This window comes from Spermophilus citellus (genome assembly GCF_964194105.1).
Source record: "Spermophilus citellus genome assembly, chromosome: 18".
Lineage (NCBI taxonomy): Eukaryota > Metazoa > Chordata > Mammalia > Rodentia > Sciuridae > Spermophilus > Spermophilus citellus.
This window is the reverse complement of record NC_138200.1, coordinates 44,091,678-44,114,590: the sequence shown is the minus strand read 5'-3', so window position 1 is coordinate 44,114,590 and position 22,913 is coordinate 44,091,678. Positions and strand designations below refer to the sequence as shown.

At 43.7% G+C, this 22,913-nt stretch overlaps 1 protein-coding gene across 1 annotated transcript; it reads right to left on the bottom strand.

The window, feature by feature from the left end:
- Positions 1 to 106: 106 nt before the first annotated feature.
- CFAP263 (cilia and flagella associated protein 263) lies at positions 107 to 22,330 on the bottom strand (the record flags this gene model as incomplete). The annotated part of the gene is made up of 9 exons (XM_081273731.1): positions 107 to 193; positions 1,435 to 1,590; positions 7,906 to 8,013; positions 12,788 to 12,943; positions 16,431 to 16,511; positions 17,522 to 17,677; positions 19,666 to 19,824; positions 20,554 to 20,680; positions 22,230 to 22,330. The coding sequence occupies 9 exons, from the start codon at positions 22,328 to 22,330 to the stop codon at positions 107 to 109; spliced, it is 1,131 nt and encodes a 376-aa protein (XP_081129857.1).
- Between the last annotated feature and the right edge of the window lie 583 nt (positions 22,331 to 22,913).

The window sequence follows — 22,913 nt, the reverse complement described above, 5'->3', positions numbered from 1 at the left end:
CTGGCTGGGGAGTCGGGGACACCAGTGAGAGGACCCTGTGACTAGAAGAGAGGGGAGTGCTTTAATGGATCATTTCTTGGTCAGCCATCCGTGCTCCTGCCCCTGGCTATTTCCCAGGGGAGCCAATTGCTTGCAATTCCTCGTTGCTTGCCTTTATTTTATCCCAAGCCTTGCGGTAGCCTTTCAGGGACATCTGCAAAATGGAAAAAGGGGAGGGGAAGAAGGTCAGTTGGGGAAATCTGAGTGCTGATACCTAATGGGGCACTTAGCCAGCCTTGCTGCAAGTGTGGGCCACCTGTAGGGGGCAGCACTCTGTCCTGCAGCATGCCACCAAGGGGAAGTGGCCATCAGGAGATCCTTCTAGGGAGCCTGTTTCATCTCCGTGAAGTGAGGAGTTGCAGATTCTGGCTGGAGTCTGGTGGGCCCAAGTTTGAATCCTAATTTTCTCCTTGCCACTAAGTGACCAGGGAAAAGGCAGGAGAAAGGAACATGGAAGTGGAGTGAGGTCCTAAATGCGAAGACACCAAGTCCCCAGTTTTCCTAGCAGCCTAACCCGGAAGCTATTTAAATGATGTCTTCCAAGTGGCCTTGGTTTGCATCCTGGCTGTGGCAGTCTTGACACCAGTACAGTGTCTTTATGTTGCCCATTTCTCTTCCACAGCTCACAAGGAGCCAGGGCACTTCCTGGGCACACAGGACCATATTCCAAGGCTGTGGGATTAGTTTAAGACAAAGGCCCACGGTAACTCTGTCAATGTATGGAACTGGGTTCTGAGTGATATTAAAAATCCATTGTTATCTCATTTTTTAAAAACTGGCTTCTCCATGTATAAAGTAGCAACCACCAAATTACCTATGGTGTAGGGGGATTCAGAAGCTTCTAGAATTCACTAAGAAAACAACTCCCTGGGAGTAGGTGGTGCATGCCTGTAATCCCAGTAACTCAGGGAACTGAGGCAAGAGGATTGCAAGTTAGGGGCCAGCCTCAGTAACTTCGCAAGACCCTGTCTCAATAAAAAAAAATAAAAAGAGCTGGGGATGTAGCTAGGAAGGAAGGAAGGGAGGGAGGGAGGGAGAGATGGAGGGAAGAAAAGAAAGAAAAGGAAAACAAGCAAATAAAAACACTTGATTGCAGGATGTGATGGCGCACGCCTGTAATCCCAGCAGTTTGGGAGGCTGAGGCAGGAGGATCGTGAGTTCAAAGCCAGCCTCAGCAACCTAGCAAGGCACTTGGAAACTCAATGAGACCCTCTAAAATAAAATATAAAAAAGGTCTGAGGATGTGACTCAGTGGTTGAGCACCACTGGGTTCAATCCAAACATCCATAGTCTTAGCCCCCAAAACAAAAACCTAAACAAAATGTCACAGGCATGAAAGACTGACAACCCCACGGAAATGTGGAGTCCCAGCCCACAGGGCTCTCAGGGGCTCACCTCTGCGATTTCCACTTTCCTTTCCCACATCTTGATGGTCTTCTCCATCTCCACATTGAGGATCTTCTCCCGGAGGTACATCATCACCTGTGGCGCCCGGAACTCAGCCAGCTGCTTCCGCAACTTCTTGTTGGCAGCCTCGGCTTTGGCCCGGTCCTGGGTTGGAAAGGACCAATTACCCCAGGGAATCCTGGTAGCTTCTCCTCTGAGGACTTGCTGGCCCTGCCATCTCTCCCTACAGGCTCCATGTAGTTCAAATGATAACGGTTCCATATTCAGTGGGCAGGGCAATCATGAAGTTCTGCTGAGTTTTTTTGTTTTGGGTTTTGTTTTTAACAGATTGTGATGTCTTAATCCAGTTCAGAAATACTAATCTTCTTTCCCTTCATTTCCCCTTTTTTCTTTTCTTTCTTTCTCTCTTTTATTAAGGAATTCTTAATTTGTGTGTATGTGAAAAAAATGTGTATTGAAGTACACTTTGATCAGTCTCAATTCACTTTCCTGTCTTCTTTTATTGTAAAATACATATAAAATTTGCCATTCAATAGCATTACATACACTCACTGTTGTAGGAGTTCTCCACTATCCATCTCCACAACTTTTCCATCTTGTCAAACTGAGACTCTGCTCACTAAACACTAATTCACCATTTCCTCCTACCTTCACCCCTTGGTTACCACCAATCTTCCTGTCTCCATGATTTAGACTACTGTAGGTCCTCCCTCTAAATGGAATCATACAATATTTGTGCTTTTGTGACTGGCTCATTTCATTTAACATAATATCCTCAAGATTCATCCATGGTATAGCATGTATCAGAACGTTCTTCTTCTTCTTTTTTTTTTTGGTACTAGGGATTGAACTCAGGGCACTTGACCACTGAGCCACATACCCAGTCCTATTTTGTATTTTATTTAGAGACAGGGTCTCACTGAGTTCTTAGCACCTCACCATTGCTGGGGCTGGCTTTTAACTCATGATCCTCCTGCCTCAGCCTCCCGAGCAACTGGGATTATAGGCACGTGCCACTACACCCAGCATGTCCTTCTGTTTTAAGGCTGATATTTTTGTACTGGGAATTGACTCTAGGGGTGCTTTACTAATGAGCTACTTCTCCAGTCCTTTTAGTTTTTTATTTCAAGGCAGGGTCTTGCTAAGTTGTCAAGGATCTTGCTAGTTGCTGAGGTTGGCGGCCTCAAACTTGTGAAAATCCTAATTCAGTCTCCCAAATCTCTAGGAATACAGATGTGTACCACCCTGCCCAACAGAGTTAAAGAAATCACTAAGAAGAGCCCTCTTGCCAGAACTATACTTCCAGCTACTTGGAGGCTGAGGCAGGAGGATCCACAAGTTTGAAGCCAACTTGGGCAAATCAGTGAAAACCTACCTCAAAATAAAAATTTAAGAAGGGCTGGGGATGTAGCTCAGTGGTTGAGTGCTTGCCTAGCATGTGCAAGGCCCTGGGTTCAATCCTCAGCACCAAGTGTCACACACACGTAAACAAAAAGAAAAATCCTCTTGAGGTTTGGGCAAGCTTCAAAGACTAGCAACACCTTGCCCCTGCAAAGGGCCCTGACTTTAATTGGATCAGGATGTGATCAATTGATGTCTTGGGGTGTTGTTGAAAGCAATAGAGAAATTAGGTAGCAATTAATAGAGAGTAATAGCTAGGTTTGATGCCAACTGAGGCAGCCAGAAGTTTGGCAGAAAGATGAAAAACCAAAGGGAACTCAGCTGAAACAGAAATCAACTCTGTTGTCAGGGAGACTGTATCGAGACCAAGGCTGCACCCTCTGAGAACAACGTCAGAGGACACTAACAGCAAGGGAAGCAGCAAACTCCTGACCTAGTCTAATCAAGTCAGTAATCGACGACAAGCCAAGAAAGGAGGATAGGGATTACCCAAAGTCACCATATCATCTAAAATGTACGCTTTTAACAAAAATTATGAGATAGACAAAGAAATAGGAAAGTGCAACCCACACAGGGAAAGAAGCAGGCAACATAAACTGTTTTGGGGAAGTCCAGATGGTGGACTTAGCTGATGATCTTCAAAGCAGCTATTCAAAGAACCAAAGTAAATCATGTTTGAGGACTTAAAGGAATACATGATGATAATGCCTCATCAAGTAGAGAATATCAATTAAAAGATTATTTAAAGAGAACCAAATGGAAAATTGGTTTTTAATATAACTGAAGTTTTAATATTTTTTAATATAACTGAAAGTAGAATTTCACCACAAGGGAATCAACAGTAAATTTAAACCATCAGAAAAAAAGAATTTGGGGCTGGGGTTGTGGCTTGGTGGTAGAGTGCTTGCCTTGCATGCATGAGGCACTGGGTTCAATTTCTAGCACTACATTAAAAAATAAATAAAATAAAGGTATTGTGTCCATCTACAACTAAAAAAAATATTTTTTTAAAAAAATCAGTAATCTTGAAAGTAGATTGATAGAGATTATGCAATATGAAAATCAGGGATAAAAAAGAACAAATAAACTGAATGTCAAAAAATGTGGATGTACATGCAATGAGAGTGACAGAACAAGAGAAGGAGAAAGGAACAGAAAAATATATATATTCACTTGATGGCTGAAATCTTCCCAGATTTTATTTTAAAATTATACACCCAAAGAACATCTCCAAGTATGGTAAACACAAAGAAATCCACACAAGGCAAAGAGATTGTTCAAAGCAACAAGAGAAAACAATTCACCCTGTGTAAGATGAAAGAAAGCCTAAGGAGATTAACAGCGGACTTTCATGTGAGATAATGGAGACTAGACGGCAATGGGATGAAACATGCTGAAAGGAGAAAGAAAAAATGACTCTTACCACAAGTTTTATATCCAGCAAAAATGGTTTGTCAATAATAAAAGCAAACAACTGAGCACACAAAGATCTTGATTTCTGATGCCATTCTTGAAAGGAATCAGGACTTCTTGTGGAGGGATGGTTGATTTGGGGGCTGGAGCAGGAATCCCAAGATGAACCTAGAGACTCTTGTAGTGCCAGAAAGATGGCACTTCATATCTCTTCATATGCTTTTTAAATGAAGAAGTAATTAAAATATTCCCAAATAAGCAAAAACCCAGAGAATTCATTAATAGCAGAACTGCCTTATGAGAAATGGTAAAGGAAGTTCTTCAGGCTGAAAATAAGTAATACTAGATGGTAGTAATTCAGAATTCACATGTTTTTAAAAATAATTTTTTAAAAATGTAGGTAATTATAAAATATAATATTATTGCATATTTCTTCTCTTAACAGATTTGAATAGCAAGTGCATAGAATAATACACGTGTATTAAAGAAGGTCTATAACATAAAAATGTAACATATTTGATGGTAACAGCATAAAGAAGGCAGGTTGAAACAAAACTGTAATTGAATAAGAAAGTTACAGCAGATGGTAATTCAGATCCACAGGAAGAAATGGAGAAAAACATAAGAGGACCAAAAAAAAAAAAAAAAAAGCTATTATAACAAAATCTGTGAACAAACTTTATCTTCTTTCTTTTTTTTTTCAGTTTTGAACCCTTTCCTTACACCGTTTAAAAAATTAACTCCAAATGGATCATAAACCTAAATATAAGAACTAAAAGTATAAAACTCTTGAAGAAAGTGTAGAGGCAAATCTCTATGACCTAGCATTAGGCAAAGGATTCTTAGATATGACACCAAAGAACAAGTGTAAAAGAAAAAAGACTTCACCAAAATTAAAACTTTTTTGTGTTGTAAACGACAATACCATTAAAAAAGTGAAATAAAATCCATGAAATGGGAGAAAATATTTGCAAATCATATATCTGATAAGAGACTGAGTCCAGAATAGATAAGAGTCTCATAACTCAAGGATAAAAAATAAATAATCCAATTAAAAACTGAGCAAAGGACATGAGTATATATTTCTCCAAAAAAAGGATAGACATGTGACCAAAGATGCTCCTCATTAGAGAAATTCAAGTAAAATCACATTGAGATACTATTACACACCAATGGCAATGACCATTAAAATTTTTTTTTGGAAAATGACAAGTGTTGATGAAAATGTACAGAAATTGGAAGACTCACACATTGCTGAAAGGACTATAAAATGGTGTAACCACTTTGCAAAACAATTTGGCAGTTTCCCTAAATGTTAAACATAGAGTTACCATATATAACTCATGGTCTCCTTTGAGGTATATGTCCAAGAGAAAAGAAGACACATAGTCACATAAAAACCTGTTCAAGATCCAGCATTAATCATCTTTGCCAAAAAATAGAAACCCAAATATCCATCAACTGATGAATGGAAAAATAAAATGTGGTCTATCCACACAACAGAATATTATTTATCCATAAAAAGAAACAAAGTATTAGTGCATGCTACAAGGTGAACTTTGAAAATATTATTCCATGTTAAAAAAGCCAAACATGAAGGACCACATATTTTATGACCGCTTTTATATGAAATGTCCAGAACAGGAAAATCTGAAGGATAGGAAGTAGATTAGTAGTTTTCTGGCTGGAGAGTGGAAATGAGGTAATGTAGGGAGGAGACAATTTATAATAGATTCAGGGCTTCTTCTTGGGGTGGTGAAAATGTTGCAAAAAGTTATTGTGCTGATAGTTAACATAATTCTGAATACACCATAAACCTTTGAACTATATATACTTAAATGGGTGAGATGGGTGAATGATATGGTATGGTGGTTATATCTCAATAAAACCGGTTTCAAAAAGTTAACAAACAGAATCCCAGGCATTTAAATACACTGAGTAGTGAATGGTAGGCTTTTAAAAGTCAATTTTAAGTTTTACTTGTTATCTAATCACTATCAACCCCGGGAGAAAACAAGTAAGTGGCACAAAAATCCTTCGTGGAGTGAGAACACTTCTGCTTCTACTGTTATGGTTTGGATTTAGAATTTCCCTCACAAGTTTGTGTGTTGAAAAGGTCCCTGATGCATTAAGATTCAGAGGTGAGGATATTGGCAATGATTGGATCATGAGGGCTCTGACCTCATCAGTGGGATTAATCAAAGGGATTAATCCATTGATACATGGGTGGACCACTGGGAGGTAGGACCTAGGTGAAGTAGGACACAGGGGGTGTTCCCTGGAAGGGTCTATCTCATTCCTAACCCCTTCCTCCCCCCTCCTCCCTCTCTCTCTCTCCTTCCTGGCTGCCAAGAGATGACAGCTCTACTCCACCAGCCCTTCCACCATGATGTTTCTGCCTTGGAGCCAGCTGACCATGGATGGAATCCACTATAACCATGAGCCAAAAGAAATCTTTCCTTCTCTAAGTTGTTCTTGTCAGTATTTTGGTCACAATGACAACCTGACTGATGTAAATATGATGTGGATGGCATGACAAAACTGAGTCACAAGTAACCCTTTGGGCCATTGGGGACAGGTTTGGGGCCACACTGATGGGCACACTTCAGACCTACTCAAGACAGCAACACTAATTGTACTAATGGCTTTTGAGGTTGACAAAGCATCATTATGTGTGGTCTCACCTGATTGCCACAACAAGAGCTATGACCTCTATGTTACATTTTGGAAACTGGCCTGTCTCATTTGTAGTCTTATCCAGATGGGAGAGAGATATATACAGCTCAGTGTTAGAGTGCTTGCCTAGCATGTATGAGGCCCTGGGTTAGATCCCCAGCAGTACCATAAATTAAAAAAAATAATTAAATAAAGGTTTATTCAAGACCAGAAGTTGGCAGCATGAAACCCAAAGCCAGGCCATTTAACTGTGGTGTCCAGTGCTCTTTTTCTCCCATCCTTCCCAAAAGCTCACATCCTATGTGTAGCTGAGTCACATCCTGTGTGCATTAAAGTTACAAAAATTCAGCTCCATGTGCTCAGAAAATAATGCAAGAGATAACTTGCAGGCCAGATATGTAGGGAGGTCAGCTGATCACTCTCACCTTTCCACACAGTGACCACAGGTTCTGGAGTGAGCCTGGGGCCGAGGTCATAGGTCTGCCATCCTTCACAGATAGGCAGTGCACCGAGGAACCAAGGTCAATGCACCAAGAAATAGTTATTTTTAAAAGAGCATCTCTCTCTCTCTCTCTCTCTCTCTCTCTCTCTCTCTCTCTCTCTCTCTCTCTATCCTTTATTCAAAACATTATATGTTGTCAGGTGTACTTTTGTCATATCAGTTATATGACCATGTTATATACATTTTCTATGCGATTGCAGGACAAAACTGTGAATATCTTATTTTACAGATGCATGTGTTATGTGGACTCTCTGAGATTTTTAATTCACTCTGGACCCTCACTCCACAGTAAATGTAACACTCCTGGGCTGTAAGTCCACCTTCTGCTTTGATGGCTCTGAGCTATTTTGATTTTTCTGGTCTAGGCTTCCAGAGATACATAACCAAGTACCTTGGATTTGGGTGGACATTCACACAAATCCTCGCAGACAAGAGACAAACGTCAGAAACGTCTTGCCCTCTCCTACCTCCTCTACTTGTATGGTTTCTTTATCAATTTTTTCAAGAAGCTCTTTTCTCAGCAAGATCTCCTTGCCCAGACAGATGAACATTTCCACCGCTCGGTGAAGCTTGCTCTGAAACACAACAACACAGCGAGTCTTGAGCTGAGAGGCCTCTCAAAACGGCGGGAGGGTAGACAGCAGAAAAACGGGACCGTCCAGGAACTCGGTCTTGCCCTTCTCACGGGTGCCCAGGTTTTCAGAGACCTCGAGTCTGAGAACTGGCAGGGGAGGAGAGATGGACAGTGGTTGGAGACACCAGAATCCACTGTTTACTAAGAGACGCTTTGTACAAGTCCCAGACTTCTCTGAACTTGGTCCAGTCACCTTATATTTTGGCAAGGTTACAGGAGATATCCTGGTAGAGAGCCTGGCACACAGTGCCTGGCATACGGAGGACATTGGACAAATGGTTGTCATGACTACCTGGTGAGGATGGAGAGGGAGGGGTACTCCACAGGAAGTGGGTGCTACCATTATCTCCAGTTAAGTCACTGAAGCAATTTGCCCAAGATCACAGAGATGGGGAAGGCAGGATTTGAATCCAAGCAGTGTGATCCCATGGGCTCCATCTACCATGATGCTGGGGGATGGGGGGATCCTGCAAAGCTCCCTCAAAGTTTCCTATTTCATCACTTGCCCCTCACCAGTTCCCCGAGGTCCCTGCTTCTTAGACTAGTCCCCCTGTGGGTACTGTCCCCCAGGGGGAAGTCAACCAGAATAGGTGAGATATGCTTTGCCTGGCTGAGGAGTGGGTCAAGGGAAGGAGCCAGGACTTTCCAGGTGCTTCTCAACAAACCCACATAATCCACCCACCCACCCTGTCCCAGACACTGTTTAGGATCACCAGCCAGGTCCTGCCTCTGGGAGGCTGACTCAGAGATCTGGAGGCAGTCAAATAAATGCAACAAGAAACAGCAGATAGGACAGGGTCAGGGAAGGTCGTCTGGGGAAGGAATGCTGGAGAGACAGCTGAACTGGGGACAGCTGCAGGAAGAGGGAAGAGAGCAACAATCCAAGCTGAGGAAAGAGCCTGGGGAAGAGGTGCAAAAAGAACTGGGAGAGGAGAGGAGAGAGCAGCAGAGTCCCACAGTGGAGGCAGAGCCGGGCTGTGCAGGGGTGCTGCTCCAGGGGTCAAAACTTCGGCAAAGCAGAGCCAGAGCCCCCTGCAGGGGGGACCTTAGGCTCTGGGAGTCATTCTCTTCCCTACTCCTCATCTCTCCAGCCTGCCCTCCTTTAAGGCTCATTTCCTGCTCTGCCTCCTGCACCTGAATAGGAGACCAGACTCAGGGGGTCAGCTTGGGCTGGGGGAGGCAGGACAAGACTCCGCTGCAAGCCAGCCATTCAGGGAGACAGAAAGAGAGCAGAGAGAAGACACGTACCAGCGACTTAGAGGATCAGGACAGAGTGGACCTGCAAGGGCCACAGCAAGGCCAGGGCTGGCTCTGGTGGGGCAGGCTCTTCACAAAGTATGGCAAGCGCTGGTGTTCAAGGCTCTGTTCAGATGCCGGTCACTTGAGGAGGCTGCTGCTGGAAAGGCTTCCAGAGCTTTCTATTGTGGTGTGGCCAATTACCACAGACTCGGAGGTTTAAAGCAACAGCTATCTGTTATCTCTCAGTTTCTATGGGTCAGAAGTCTGGGCACAGGGTGGCTGCATTCTCTGCCCATGATCCCTGCCAGATTGAAATCAAGGAGTGGCCTGGACTGTGATTCTCGTCTGGGGCTCGGGGTTCTCTTCCAAGTTTACTCATTGTTGGAATAATGCACTTCCTCGAAGTTGGAGCATTGAGGTCCCCGTTTTCTTTCTGGCTCTACAGCAGGAGGTCACTCTCAGCTCCTAGAGGCCTTGCTAAGCGCCCTTCCACATGGCCTCTCTATCTTCAAGCAGTAATGGAGAGATTCTGGCCTAGGAAATTCCCCTGTGCTTCACGTATCTGACTCCTTGGCAGAGGAACTCTGCTTTCAACAGGATCATGTGATTGGTCAGCCCCAACTGGATAAGCTCCCCATCTTCAGGTCAAATGTGCCATCTGACATAACCAATGTAACAGGCAGAACCTCATGACCGAAGCTGTCAAATTCACAGCCTTGGCTGGAATGAGAAGAGTGAATGCACCCGGGGGCAGGGTCTGGGGGACGTCTTAGCAGTCTACCTTCTCTAGGGCACCCAGTCACTAGTTCTGTCAGTCAAGAGTGACTTACTGCAGCCGAAAAGCCATAGGCTTGTGCTCTATCAGACACACCAGGCAGGTTCGAGGGCATAAAGTCACAGGAGAGTGATCATGATCTGATTCAGGATCACTCAGGAAAGTCACAGAAGAGACCTCATCTGTCTTGTGCTGTCTAGGCACTAGACCCTTGGCACTTGGATGTGTTTGGCAGAAGGTAGGCCTTGGTACTTTTGCTAATAGAGGGAAGTTATTCTGTGTGTTTTTAACAAGGTCTACTTTGGGGTCTTTGATATTTATTTCAAAGTGGCCCCTCCTGTTACCTGTCTTTTCCCCCACACACACACACACAGCCAATACTGTCGAGTGAACTGCCTTCCCCGCCCCACGCTGCCCCCTGAATCTGTTCTCCTACTCACGTGCAGGATGCGCAGCAGGAAATGAGTCTTAAAGAAGTGCAGCCTGAAGAGAGGAGGAGTGGGGAGGAGAATGACTTCCAGAGCTTAAAGTCCCCCCAGGCAGGGGGCTCTGGCTCTGCTTTGCCAGTTTTGACCCCCTGGAGCAACACCCCTGCACGGCCCTGCATTTGATAATATTGGCTGAGCCCTTTCTCTGCTGGGGGACACAACACTGACTACACAAAATTCCATCCTGGGTGGTAAGGCATAAAAAACTCACATCTGATAGGTGAGGCGTCTTGCCCCGATGAAGCATCTCCCCCTGCACAGCCACCTGCAATCCCAGGTGAGGTCTGACCGACATTCACAGCTGTTCTGCCTCCATTTCCCCAGGAGAGCTGAAGTGGGTCATGGAGGAAGTGGGTCGGCTTGACCCTTGACCTGCTCGTGTCTACCTTTGGACTCCCGTGGGACAGCTCCCCCAAGTTCCGCCATCTCCTTGCCATCACATACAAGAGATCTATGGGCACAGTGGCCACTGAGCTTTGGACCAGAATGGCTCCTGTTGGGCCCCCGTTGGCCTGTGCGGCTGCTGCTCCTCTGGTGTTGCCACTGTCTGCACTGTGAGCTTAGATTCGACTTTACAGATCTCAGGGCCTGCACCCTGGGCAGATTCATTTTATAAAGCAGTAGCTCTACTTCCCAAATCCCAAGACCAGACAGGTCCAGTTCTGGTTAAGTGATTCCACAGGATAAGATCCAGGTCCAATGTGACCTATCACCTGTTAGCCAAGGTGGCCCGCAGCAAAGGCCTGGGAGGCCCAGGGACTGGCTTCATCTTGAAAGAACAGTGATCAGATACCAAGTGTGATGAGATAACCTAAAAGTTGGACGTTCGTGACACATGAACTTCAGAATGCCGGCACAATGTTTTCTACATACTGTAACCCAGGGAAGGCAGCTGAGGGGGACACACACTGAGCTGGGCATCCTGGCTCTGCCACTAACTTGTGGCTTGAATCTGGCTAATACTCTGCACCTCGGAGCCTCCGTGTTTTCCATTTGTGAAAGAAAAATGTTGGACAAGCATCAGCCTGATCTAAACATATTCAAATTTACATTTTTAAATGACACTGTGTGGGCCAAATGAAGGCCACCTGTAAGCTACCTACCTAGGCTCACAGCCACCACTACTACCTGGGCACTAGGCCAGGAGACAGAAAACTTTTTCTATAAAGGACCAGATAGTGAATGTTTTAGACTTCGCAGGCCCAGAGGCAAAACAACCATAACTATTACATATTCACTTATATTAATAAGAGAAAAAACCCAAATCCTACAAATGTTTTATTGATGATCATATGTTTTATTGATAAAATTATAATTGAGTATGATATATTGGAGTACGGATCTACTAGGGAATAGAATGGAATTTCAAGGGAAGAAGTAATTTTGCCTAACCGGGTTTCATAGTTAGTATTCTCTATCATCCAGTCAGTTGCAGATGTTCTATAAAAGCCACTCTTAGCTCACAGAACACCAGATGGAAATACATTGGCCCAGTTTGCTGACCACTACGTTAGGTGGTTGCTAGAAGGTAACTAGATGGCCTGGTCTGCTGGGGACAGGCCCCATTCATGCCCAGAATCCCTGCTTAATTATTAATAGTGCCTTTTCTCTCCCAAAAGCATTGCATTTGGATGATAAATAATTTAGTAGTTTTCTGATTTTATAGCTAAGACTGTTTTCCTTTGCAGGATTAGAAGCAGGGAAGTACTTACTATGTGCCTATATTAAACAGGGCCCTAAATGCGATGGTGTGTAAAACTTTGTGTGTAAAATTTATCCCTATTTCACTTAGGATAGGACTAGAACATTGGTTTATTTTTTAAAAAAGAAAATCTCACTGGATATAGTATTGTACACCTATAATCTCAGAGGCTCCGGAGGCTGAGGCAAGAGGATTGCAAGTTCAAAGCCAGCCTTAGCAACTCAGAGACCCTGAGCAACTTAGTGAGACCCTGTCCAAAATTTTATATATATATATATATAAAAGGCCTGGGGATGTGGTTCAGTGGTTAAGCAACCCTGGGTTCCATTCCTGGTACTCAAATGAAACAAAACAAAAGAAAACCCTCCCCACATGGTTCTCCTGTGCACCCAGGGTTGTGGAACCATTTGGATGCTGAAGTGTTGGGTTTGAAACCTAGTCCTCATCCAGGGGCTGGAAATCTGGAAGCAGTAGGCCTGGTGGGGGTGCCCAGCACTGGGGTGGGCCTTACTTTGTATGCATTGAGGATTTGCAGGGTATTTCCGGATGACAGTTTCAGCTGGATCAGTTCTTGATTCCGTGCTTCAATCGTCTCTAAAAACTGAGCATTCTCAATCTTCAACTGCTGAAAATCAACATCATGGAGCGCCTCGCCCACCTCTTCCTTCTACGGCTCAGAAAGAAGAAAAGACGTTATGTTCAGGTGTGACTTCACACCTGCAACTTGGTGAAACTTTGGAGGTTGGTCATCACTTAGTCATTCAATGAACATGTCTTGGACATCTGCTCGGTACCAGGCATGGTGCTAAGTACTGGAGATAGATTAGAGTAAATGTAATGCTTCTTGGCCTTGAGGAATACATATGAGGGTCTACGGCTGCAGGTGCTAACTCAAGAGTGGTGTGGGTGGGGGGCAGGAGGTGGACAGGGGCAGAGTGCACCCAGAGCCCTCAGCCAGGCCAGGGCAGGCTTCCCAGAAGAGACAGTACCCAAACAAGCATGTGAGGGAAAATTAGGAATCGGGCCATTTAAAAGTCATTTTAAAATCTGGAAACCCCAGAAAAAGCAGCCTCTAAATTCCCCTCCTTTGATCCTAGGGCATTACTGTAGAGCAGGTGTGTCTGCATGGCCTCTCTGATTGGCCGCACCAGGCTTCTGCCACCTTATGTTTGTGGTGGCAATAGCCCAACTCAGGGGCTGCTGTTCCCCACAGTGCTCTGCTCTGGCTGTGTGAGTTCCAGGGCTGCTTCTTCCCCATGAAGTCCTTATGCCCAAATATGACCCATCCTCCTTCTCCAACGCTCCAACCTATTCTTTATACCTGGGAGTCAGCCTCTCTCCTGAGCCTCGAGAAGCTTTAGCTCTGGGTCTTTGCTACTGTGGTGGCCTCTGTACAGCACTGGGCCTCCTCCCCTTCTCTCACATTAGTCTGAGCTCAACAGTGCAGGGTCCAATCTGTGTCATTTCTGTGCAGAAATGGTGTGTGGGTGGAGGTCATCCTTCTCCTCCCCAAGTCAACCTTAAAGTCCCTGTTTCAAAATGGCTAAATCTGCATGGACGCCAAGAACAAGAACTCACACTCTGCAGGCAGCTCCACTGGGGCAACGATCCTTCTTACACTGACTCGAAGCTCTTTCCCTGACACCTCCAGCCCAGGCCCAGCTCGGGCCTCAGGGCCCTGCCAGTTGGTATGTTCACCCTCCATAAGTCCTCCGAGACAGTGGTCATGGCCATCCTGGGCCTGTCATCCCAGATCTTCCCATGTGTTTTCTACTCCCCTTGCCAACGTCTTCACTCTACATGAACTCTAGTCTGCTATTCTTCCCAGGGTGGAGCCCACGGCGGATGTAAAACTCCAGGTCAGGGCTACTCCAAACAGCGAAGAGCAAGGCCAGCCCTTTCCTGGTCCGGGCGCCATGTTCCTATGGGGGCAGCTGGGCCACAGCATTCCAGCCAAGCTGACTATCAGGTCCCTAGGGCGTAGCCAGCAGGTACTGGTACAGGTATTTCAGGGGATCAAAGTGCAGGAACTCACATTTGTCCTTAGTCATGTCATTACAGCTAATCCAGCTTGTCGAGATCTTCCAGGATTGTGGGGGGCCACCAGGAACAGGAGCTGAGCATGGAGGAGCTGAGCACGTACCCTTAGCCTTGAGCGATGAAGGTGCGAGACTGGCTTCTGCTCGCAGTGCGAAAGCAAGTGGGCCTCACCTTCACTCAGCAAGGAATTACAGCTCTGGGAGAGGGCATCACCCAATGGGACTGGGCTACCCCCCCCCCCCGAAACCCAATCCCTTGCCTCATTTGGGTGTCTTCCCCTCAATAAATAGGGTTTCAGACCAAGGAGTAGGATCAGCTAGGGTCAAAAGGTGGTTCCATTCCCAGTTTTTCAAGGAATCTCTATGTTGCTTTCCATATTGGCTGCACCATTTTGCAGTCCCACCAGCACTGTACGAGTGTGCCTTTTCCCCACATCCTCGCCAACACTTGTTGTTGTTTGTATTCTTAATAGCTGCCACTCTGACTGGAGTGAGATAAAGTCTTAGAGTAGTTTTGATTTACATATCTCTAATTGCTAGAGATTTAAAAACAGCATACACAGCCACATCAGTGTTTATTGCAGCACAATTCACAATAACTAAACTGTGGAACCAACCTTGATGCCCTTCAGTAGATGAATGGGTAAAGAAAATGTGGTAAATATACACAATGTGGTAAATATACACAATTCTCAGCATTAAAAGAGAATAAAATCTTCAGGTAAATGGATGGAGTTGGAGAATATAATGCTAAGTGAAGTTAGCCAATTCCCCAAAACCAAATGTCAAATGTTTTCTGTGATATAAAGAGGCTGATTCATAGTGGGATTGGGAGGGGGAGCATGGGAGGAATAGACGAACTCTAGATAGGGCAGAGGGAGGGAGGGGAAGAAAGGGGAAAGGAAGTAAAAAAAAAAATGGTGGAATGAGATGGACATCATTACCTGAGTACATTATGAAGACACGAATGGTGTGAATATACTTTGTATACAACCAGAGATATGAAAAGTTGTGCTCTATATGTGTAATATGAATTGTAGTGCATTCCGCTGTCATATATAACAAATTAGAATAAAAATTTTAATAGGGTTTCGGCATGCTGTCTCTCTTTTGCCAGCCTCCCTTGCCTTCTCTGTGGGAGCTGGGGCTGAGGAGCCATCACTGAACCCCAAGAAAAAGGTACTTTCTGTGTCTGTGCGATTATTTAGCCCAATTCACCTGGAGTGACTGTGACTGATTTAGTCGCATGCCGCAGCACTGGATCCTGAGACAATCAAGTAAGTTAGTTCTCCTGCTCAGTTTTGTGTCACCGTCCGTGGCCACCTCTGATGCACGTGCCCACATGTGGCACATCAATACTCATATTTGACTTAGTGATAAAAGTCAAGGAGGAGGGTGCCACACGTCATGTCCCGAGGCCCTGAGCCATGTCTGTCTTACGGCCTTTAAGCAGGAACCCTTAGGTCAGCTGCACAAAGATTCACCAAAGCACAGTACGGTTGTGCTGTCCCAGCCATATCCCCCAAAGGGGCCAATGAATATGTCACCAGGGTCTTTTAAATCCAATCCAAGTCCATCTACCTCCATGTGCCTGCGTAGTAACTGCTGGTTTCCTAAGGCTGCTAAAATGACTTGCCACAAACCAGTGGCTTAAAATTAGGCGAAGTTATCATTTTGCAGTTCTGGAGGTCGGAAGTCTGAAATGGGTTTGGGACTTAAATCAGGATGTTAGCAGGGCTGCTTTCCTTCTGGAGGCTCCGGGAGAGAACCTTTTCTTGCCATTTCTAGCTTCTGGAGGCGGTCCACATTCCCTGGCTCAGGGCCCCTTCCTCTCTCATGAATCGCATCACTCTGATCTCTGCTGCCTTTACCATCATCTCTCATCTTCCTGCCTCCCTCTGATAAGGAGGGAGATTATATTAGGGCCCAATCAGTAATCTAGGATCCTCTCCCATGTCGAGATCCTTAAATTACTCATACCATGGAAGGCAACGCATTAATAGACTCCAGGGGTGAAGACAAGGACATCTTGGTGTGGGTGATATCATTCGGTCAACGAAATAAATAAATAAATAGATTAGTAGATTAATAAATAAAGGAAGAACAAGCACATACCTGCCTCAATTGTAAAAGAAGTTTTTTCCTCTGAACTTTGAGAGAAATATTTTTCAAACGTAATTTATCCCTCAAATTATCCTAACAAACAAACAAACAAAAGCAGAAGTTAATGAATTTCTTTTCTGTTGTTTTGACAAGTAGACTTAGGGGTGCAAACCAAACCTGAACCCTAACGTTTAGTCGTTTATTTTCAGATCCCTCTATTTCTGCCCAAGAAAGCCATGTGATGGCATTTCACTTACCATCAAGATGCAGAGAAAACTGGGTCTGCCCCTGTGAATTTTACAATGCTTTTAAATTCAAGATTATTTGGATGTGGTATAGGGGACTTTCCTGACAAAATGATCTCATGATTCATGTTGGTCGTATATTCTTCTGATAGCTATTACTCATAGCATGTTAGAGTTACCAAGCCAATCTAACTGTCCCCAGGGTCCAAATCTTGCCATGCTATAAAATCTCCAGAAATGAACTCATTATAAGCCCCCACATTCTCTTTCGGTTCCCATGCCAGCCTGGGGTCCATTTCCTAATAGTAAGGACATCCAAAGAGCTTGAGATTGACCTGTCCCATTCCATGTAATCACCTGACTAGCCCAGCCCCACGCCTCTTCAAGAAAATACATTAGATCTTGAAACAAATAGGAACACCAGAAAAGAGGAAGTCGGCTGGGTATAGTGATGCACACCTGTAATCTCAGGGGTTTGGGAGGCCGAAGCTGGAGAATCACAAATTTGAGGCCAGCCTCAACAACTTAGCAAGACCCTGTCTCAAAATAAAAAATAAAAGGGGCTGGGGATGTGGCTCAGTGGGTTCAATGTCTGGTATAAAAAAGGAAAAAAAAAGTCAGTCTGATATTCTGTCAATATTCATCCTGCTTGACTGGTTTTAGCCTAGATAAAAATGCATTCTAAAACACACCACACCACACACACACACACACACACACACACACACACTCCTCAGGGGATGTGAAAACCATGCATATGTGGGCAACATATACAAAGTTAGGCAGCCCCACAAGCATAATTTGTGTCATTCTATGAATCCATTCTCCCTTTGGAAGCTCTAACCCCCAGCCACTCACCCGTCGGTGGTTCATGTCTTCGATGTACTTCAACACTTTCTCAGTGGCCAAAATACTCCCTTTCTTCTTGGATATGGTTCTTAGAATATCTTTTTCAAAGTCATGCACTGCTCTCTGGACTTCAGTCCACCGAATATCAGCTTCCTCGATGATAGCCTGGGCAAGGCAGCACAAGAGAGGAGAGTTTCCAAAGCTTCTCAAGGATAAATCCGCTGAGGATACCCAAGTTCCCAGGTCTTTGTCCCCAGGCGACATGCCTCAGTTTTAGAGCTCTCCTTAAGGTATAAACCTGACTATATAAATATTAATATTAAAAAGCATGCTTCGGAAAAGTGATAGTATCCATAAAAAGTGAGCAATCAAAAATGAGGTCTCAGATATAAGTATGTATTTCCATATCTGAAATATTATGCAACCATTAAAAATTATGTCATGTGGAAAATACCTGAGAGGATACACAGCAAAACTGGAACCCAGTTAAATCTAAACAAATGAAGTAGTGAAATAATAAGACATTCCTATTATACACTTATGTAACTTGAAAAAAAAGATGTTACCAGTGATGAGAAGTAATATGCCATATACATATGTCAGAATATGCTCTACTATCATGTGTACCTAAAAAGAATAAAAAAGTTTTAAAATATGTTATCAATGAATTTATATCTATATATAGATATGCATATAGAGAGCACCCCTTATCTACATTTTCATTTTCTACAACTTAACCATCTGAAAGCATTAAATGGAAAATTTCTGAAATAAGTAATTCACAAATTGCAAATTGTGCACCATTCTGAATAGCATGATGAAATCTCATGCTGCCCCTCTCTGTCCTGACTGGGACATGCATCATCCCTTTGTCCAATGTACCTTTCTATAATATGCTACTTGGCCATCAGTCACTTAGGAGCCACCTCAGATCAGCTGTGGTGGCACTGCAGGTCTTGTATTCAAGTGATCCTTATTTTACTTAATTAAGGCCCCAAAGAGCAAGAGTAATGACGATGGGACAATTTTATTACTGTGTATTGTTATAATTGATCTATTTTATTGTTAGTTACTGTTAATCTCTTACTGTGCCTAATTTATAAATTAAACAATATCATAAGATGTATACAGAGGAAAAATCATGGTACATATAGGGTTTGATACTATCCAAGGCTGCAGAAATTCACTGGATGTCTTGGAACACATCCTGTGAAGATAAAGGGTAACTATGGTATTTTGACATGGAAAGATATTGTTAAAAAAAAGATACAATTCACAAAACAATGATACCTTTTAAAAAAGAAATTCATATACGCATAGGAAATGATCTAAACTCTAAAAGTAGATAAATTCAGTGGTCAACCATAATGGCTTCTGGTTGGAGGTACCATTGTGAATGTTTTCAAGTGATTTTTAGCTTACCTATATTTTAAAATGCTGTATAACAAATATGGATTGCCTTGGAATAAACACACACATAATTTTTTAAATTATTTTTTTAGTTGTTGATAGACTCTTATTTTGTTTATTTATGTGTGGTGCTGAGAATCAAACCCAGTGCCTCACACACACTAGGCAAGCACTCTACCACCAATGGGTATAACCTTGGGCCCCCACACACATAATTTTAAAGCATAAAATGAGACAGTATCTATGGTCTCACTGCAAATCATTCCAGTTCAGGATTCTCCCCATGGAACTATTGCAAATTTTTAAGGGCATGTATGGTTATTGTGGTTACATTTTTTAAAAATCCATATCCTAGTGACATATCTAAAATATTTACAGATAAATGGTATGTCTAGGATTCTCTGCATAACAGCCCAGTGGGGCAAGGGGGAAACAGTTGGGACATCGATGATCCAAGAGTGGCCATATGTTGGCATTTGCTGCATCTGAGTGTTGAGTCCATAGGGATTTGTGGTATTAATTCTCTACATTTGAGTATATTTGAAATTTTCCATTTAAAATGCTTTAGATTTTGTTGTTGCCTCAAGCAAGTGGTAAGTTCTTTAAAGACCTGCTCTCAATCTGTCTTATCCTACTTCTGTTTCTTTCAAAGCATCAATAATAACACAGACACACCACAAGAACTTCTTGACCAGGTGGAAATGGGAGTCCAAATAGGTTAATGAGACTGAGAGGAGGGTCACCTCGTGGTACTGCAGGTCCCGCTCAGCATTTGCCCTCATGTGCCTCAACTCGTCCTTCATGTCTTCCAGCTCCTTTTGCACAAGGTCAAGTTTTTGTTCGACACTGAGGCTTATCATACGGTCACCTACCCGGGGTTTGGATTTACGCCTGCTCCGTAACTGCAACCCAACAAAACCAAAGCCACTGTCAAAGAGGTGGGCATCAACATGATTCTTCAGAACTGCTAGAACTTATCCCAAAGGAGAGCCAGGGGAAACAAACTCATGGTGAAAGGATTCTGGATATTTGGCCAGAGGTGGCAATTATTTCACAAGTCAGCCTAAGATCTTATGCTAGTTTCCTTGAAGACCCATGTTTGACAATGAACTAAAAATTAGTAACTGAAAACGTCTTGCGGGTGGAAAGACTGTGAATCACTGTAGACCAGCATTCAAATCAAGATCAGGAGAAGGCTGGAACTCAGCGCTTCCTAAACCGAACACAAAGAGAAACTGCATCCAGGGGCACAGTGTTCAGCAAAACCGACAAATAATTCAAAGTCTTGGATTTCCTAGACATTTAAGGCAAAGGTCACAAGTAAGTGATCCAGGTAATGCTTGGGCCTCAAAGTAACTTTATTTGATTTTCAAAGGATTAAACCTACACAGATAGGCCCTCTGAGACGAGGGCTACCAGCAGGTCTTCTATGGCTGAATCCTCCAATTTAAGGGAGTTCTTTCAAATAAAATAAGATATTCTGGGAGAGTCAGTTCACCACTAATTGAACCTGACTCCCTTCACATTGATTTGAAATAAAAACTCTGGCACACTACAGGCAGAAACACAAATACCACCTGCATATAAGTGGACAGATAGGATAAAGTACAGTTCAGATATCTATTAGGTACCTGTGCAAATTCTGCTGCTGTTATTTTAACATCTGAAATTCGTAGAGGTCGGTATTCCCTAGACTCCAGTTTACAGCAATATTTCTCAAACATCTCTGTCTCCGTTTTGAGAGCAGAGTTTCCATAGCTGCAAGACAGTGGGTTACTGAAGTTAAGTTCTAATAGGAGTTTAAATCCCAAATAACCAGTCCTTAACATTTATCGGCCACGTGTGACCTTCTGCAAGACATGCAGCCTCTTGGTATCTTATTTCTCTCACCTATAAAAAGGAAATAAGAATTGCATCTCCCTGTGTCGCAACAAGGAATGCAAAGATTTTAGGACAGTTGCTAGCCACATGCAAGTGCTGTTTAAGGCTCTTTATTATTATGTTTAATGAGCCCCAAAGGTTGCAACACTGGTATTATATTGAAAATTGTTGTTACTGGTTTCATCTTCAAGTGTCATCTAACTCATTTGTGAAATTCCTTCAGAATCACTACTTTTTTGAAACTACACATATCCACCAACTCCAGGTGTTTCCTTTGGTTTATGTTTCTCAACTCTTTTATTTCTAGCACCCAATAGATGAAAGAATCTGCTGGAAGTTTATCATAAACTGTGAAAAACTTTGAGCAATGTGTTTTTAAAGAACTAGAGATGACAAATTTAGTTTAGCTTCTTAACTTCTCGTATATATAACTTACATGTTTTAGATCTGTGTGCATAATGCATATATATTTTATATATACATGAGTGAGAATGGCTTTGATGTTTTCATATGTTACTGAGATAATTCCTGTTGGACTGAATTTTAAGATTAGTGGAGAAGGTTGACTAGAAAACACAAAATACCAAAATGTCTAGCTTTCTCAGCACATTTCACATTCCCAGTATATCCCTGAATCTGAATCCCAGCATGAGTACTCTCAAGCTGTGTGAACTTAGGAAAGTGCCTTAACCTTTGTGTGCCTCCTAGGATTGCTGTATCATTATATATGATCATATATGCAAAATACATGACACATAATAACACTCAAAAATTGTTGCTCTTGGAAATAAGGCCTCAATTCTGGCCTGAACTATTTATAGATGCATAGAAATAACATCTGTTCAACTTCCAGAGTCAGGATATTCTGTGCAAAATCAGTAAGTTGTGCGATGTACCTTAACTACGTCATAGAATCATGATGTCCCATTTACTTACTTAGATATAAAACAGACTGCTACAAACCTACTGGGCCCGTCGTTCTTTTCAGTCTACCTCCATACTTACTCTCTGGTTCAAGCCCAGGTTGCCTCACAGCAAAATCATTTCGACAGCTTCCTTCTATCCTGCTTCCATATTAACTGTACCATAGAATCTTAGCATTGGAAAGCCTTTTCTGGTGCAGAACAGGGAAGCAGTTAGGCTCACAATCTGGCACTACGCAGACACCAGGCGAAACTCCAACGTCACCAATGACCCTCTGGGCTCCCCCCCCCCAGGCCCCGCCCCTTCGCGCCTTCGCCAGGTCCTGGCAACAGCTTGTCAGCTCAGTGGCAACGGAGACTCAGGACACCCACTTGGGGGGTCTTGGACTTCCCAGCGTTCTGTGTGGGCTTGGATGGTCTCCAGGCTGGAGCCAAGGTCCGAGGCCACTCGGCAGGGGATCCACCGTACCGAGAAGCGGCCAGCAACAGCCGACGGGGGGTACCTGAGCTCCTCCACCAGCCCGCACAGCTGGATAACAGGAAGCCCGCTGTCCTCTCCCGTCTGGGAATCGGTGTGGACGCTCTCAGAGTCCTCGTCAGTCATCGCTGTACCCAAGCGGCCCTTGCCAATGCCGAGTGTGCCCAGGAGCGCCGGACGCTAGCCGCCACGCGTCACTCAGGCTGCTAATCAGTGGAGCGTTGCCTGGGCGACCGGACGCCGGCAGAGGGGCGGGGCTGCGGAAGGCCCCGCCCAGTACTCCTGGGCCGGTCACCGCGCTGACCTGAGCCAAGTTCCGGGCCTTCTCAGCCACCACCTAAGCACATTTAGCTTCTTTCCTTCTTTCTTTCTTTTTATTTTTCTTTTTTAACAATAGCTTTTAAATTGACAGTCATACTCGCAGCTACCGTTTGCTCAGCACTTCCTATGTCTTTGGCACTGTGTGAAAGCACAGTTTATGAAAATGCTTGCATCAACCCTGTAATAATATTATTCTGCCTATTCTTCAAAACAGGTTCCTGAGGTCCAGACAGTTAAAACATTTTGTCTGTCTTTCCCCACGAGGCCCATACCCTGCTCACCGCCTGCTGTTTCATGCATGCTAACTGCAGTTTCTCTCAGATATCAACACTTTCGTATAAATTCAAGAAACATGACTAAATAGGCACTAATCTCTGCTGAGTCCTGA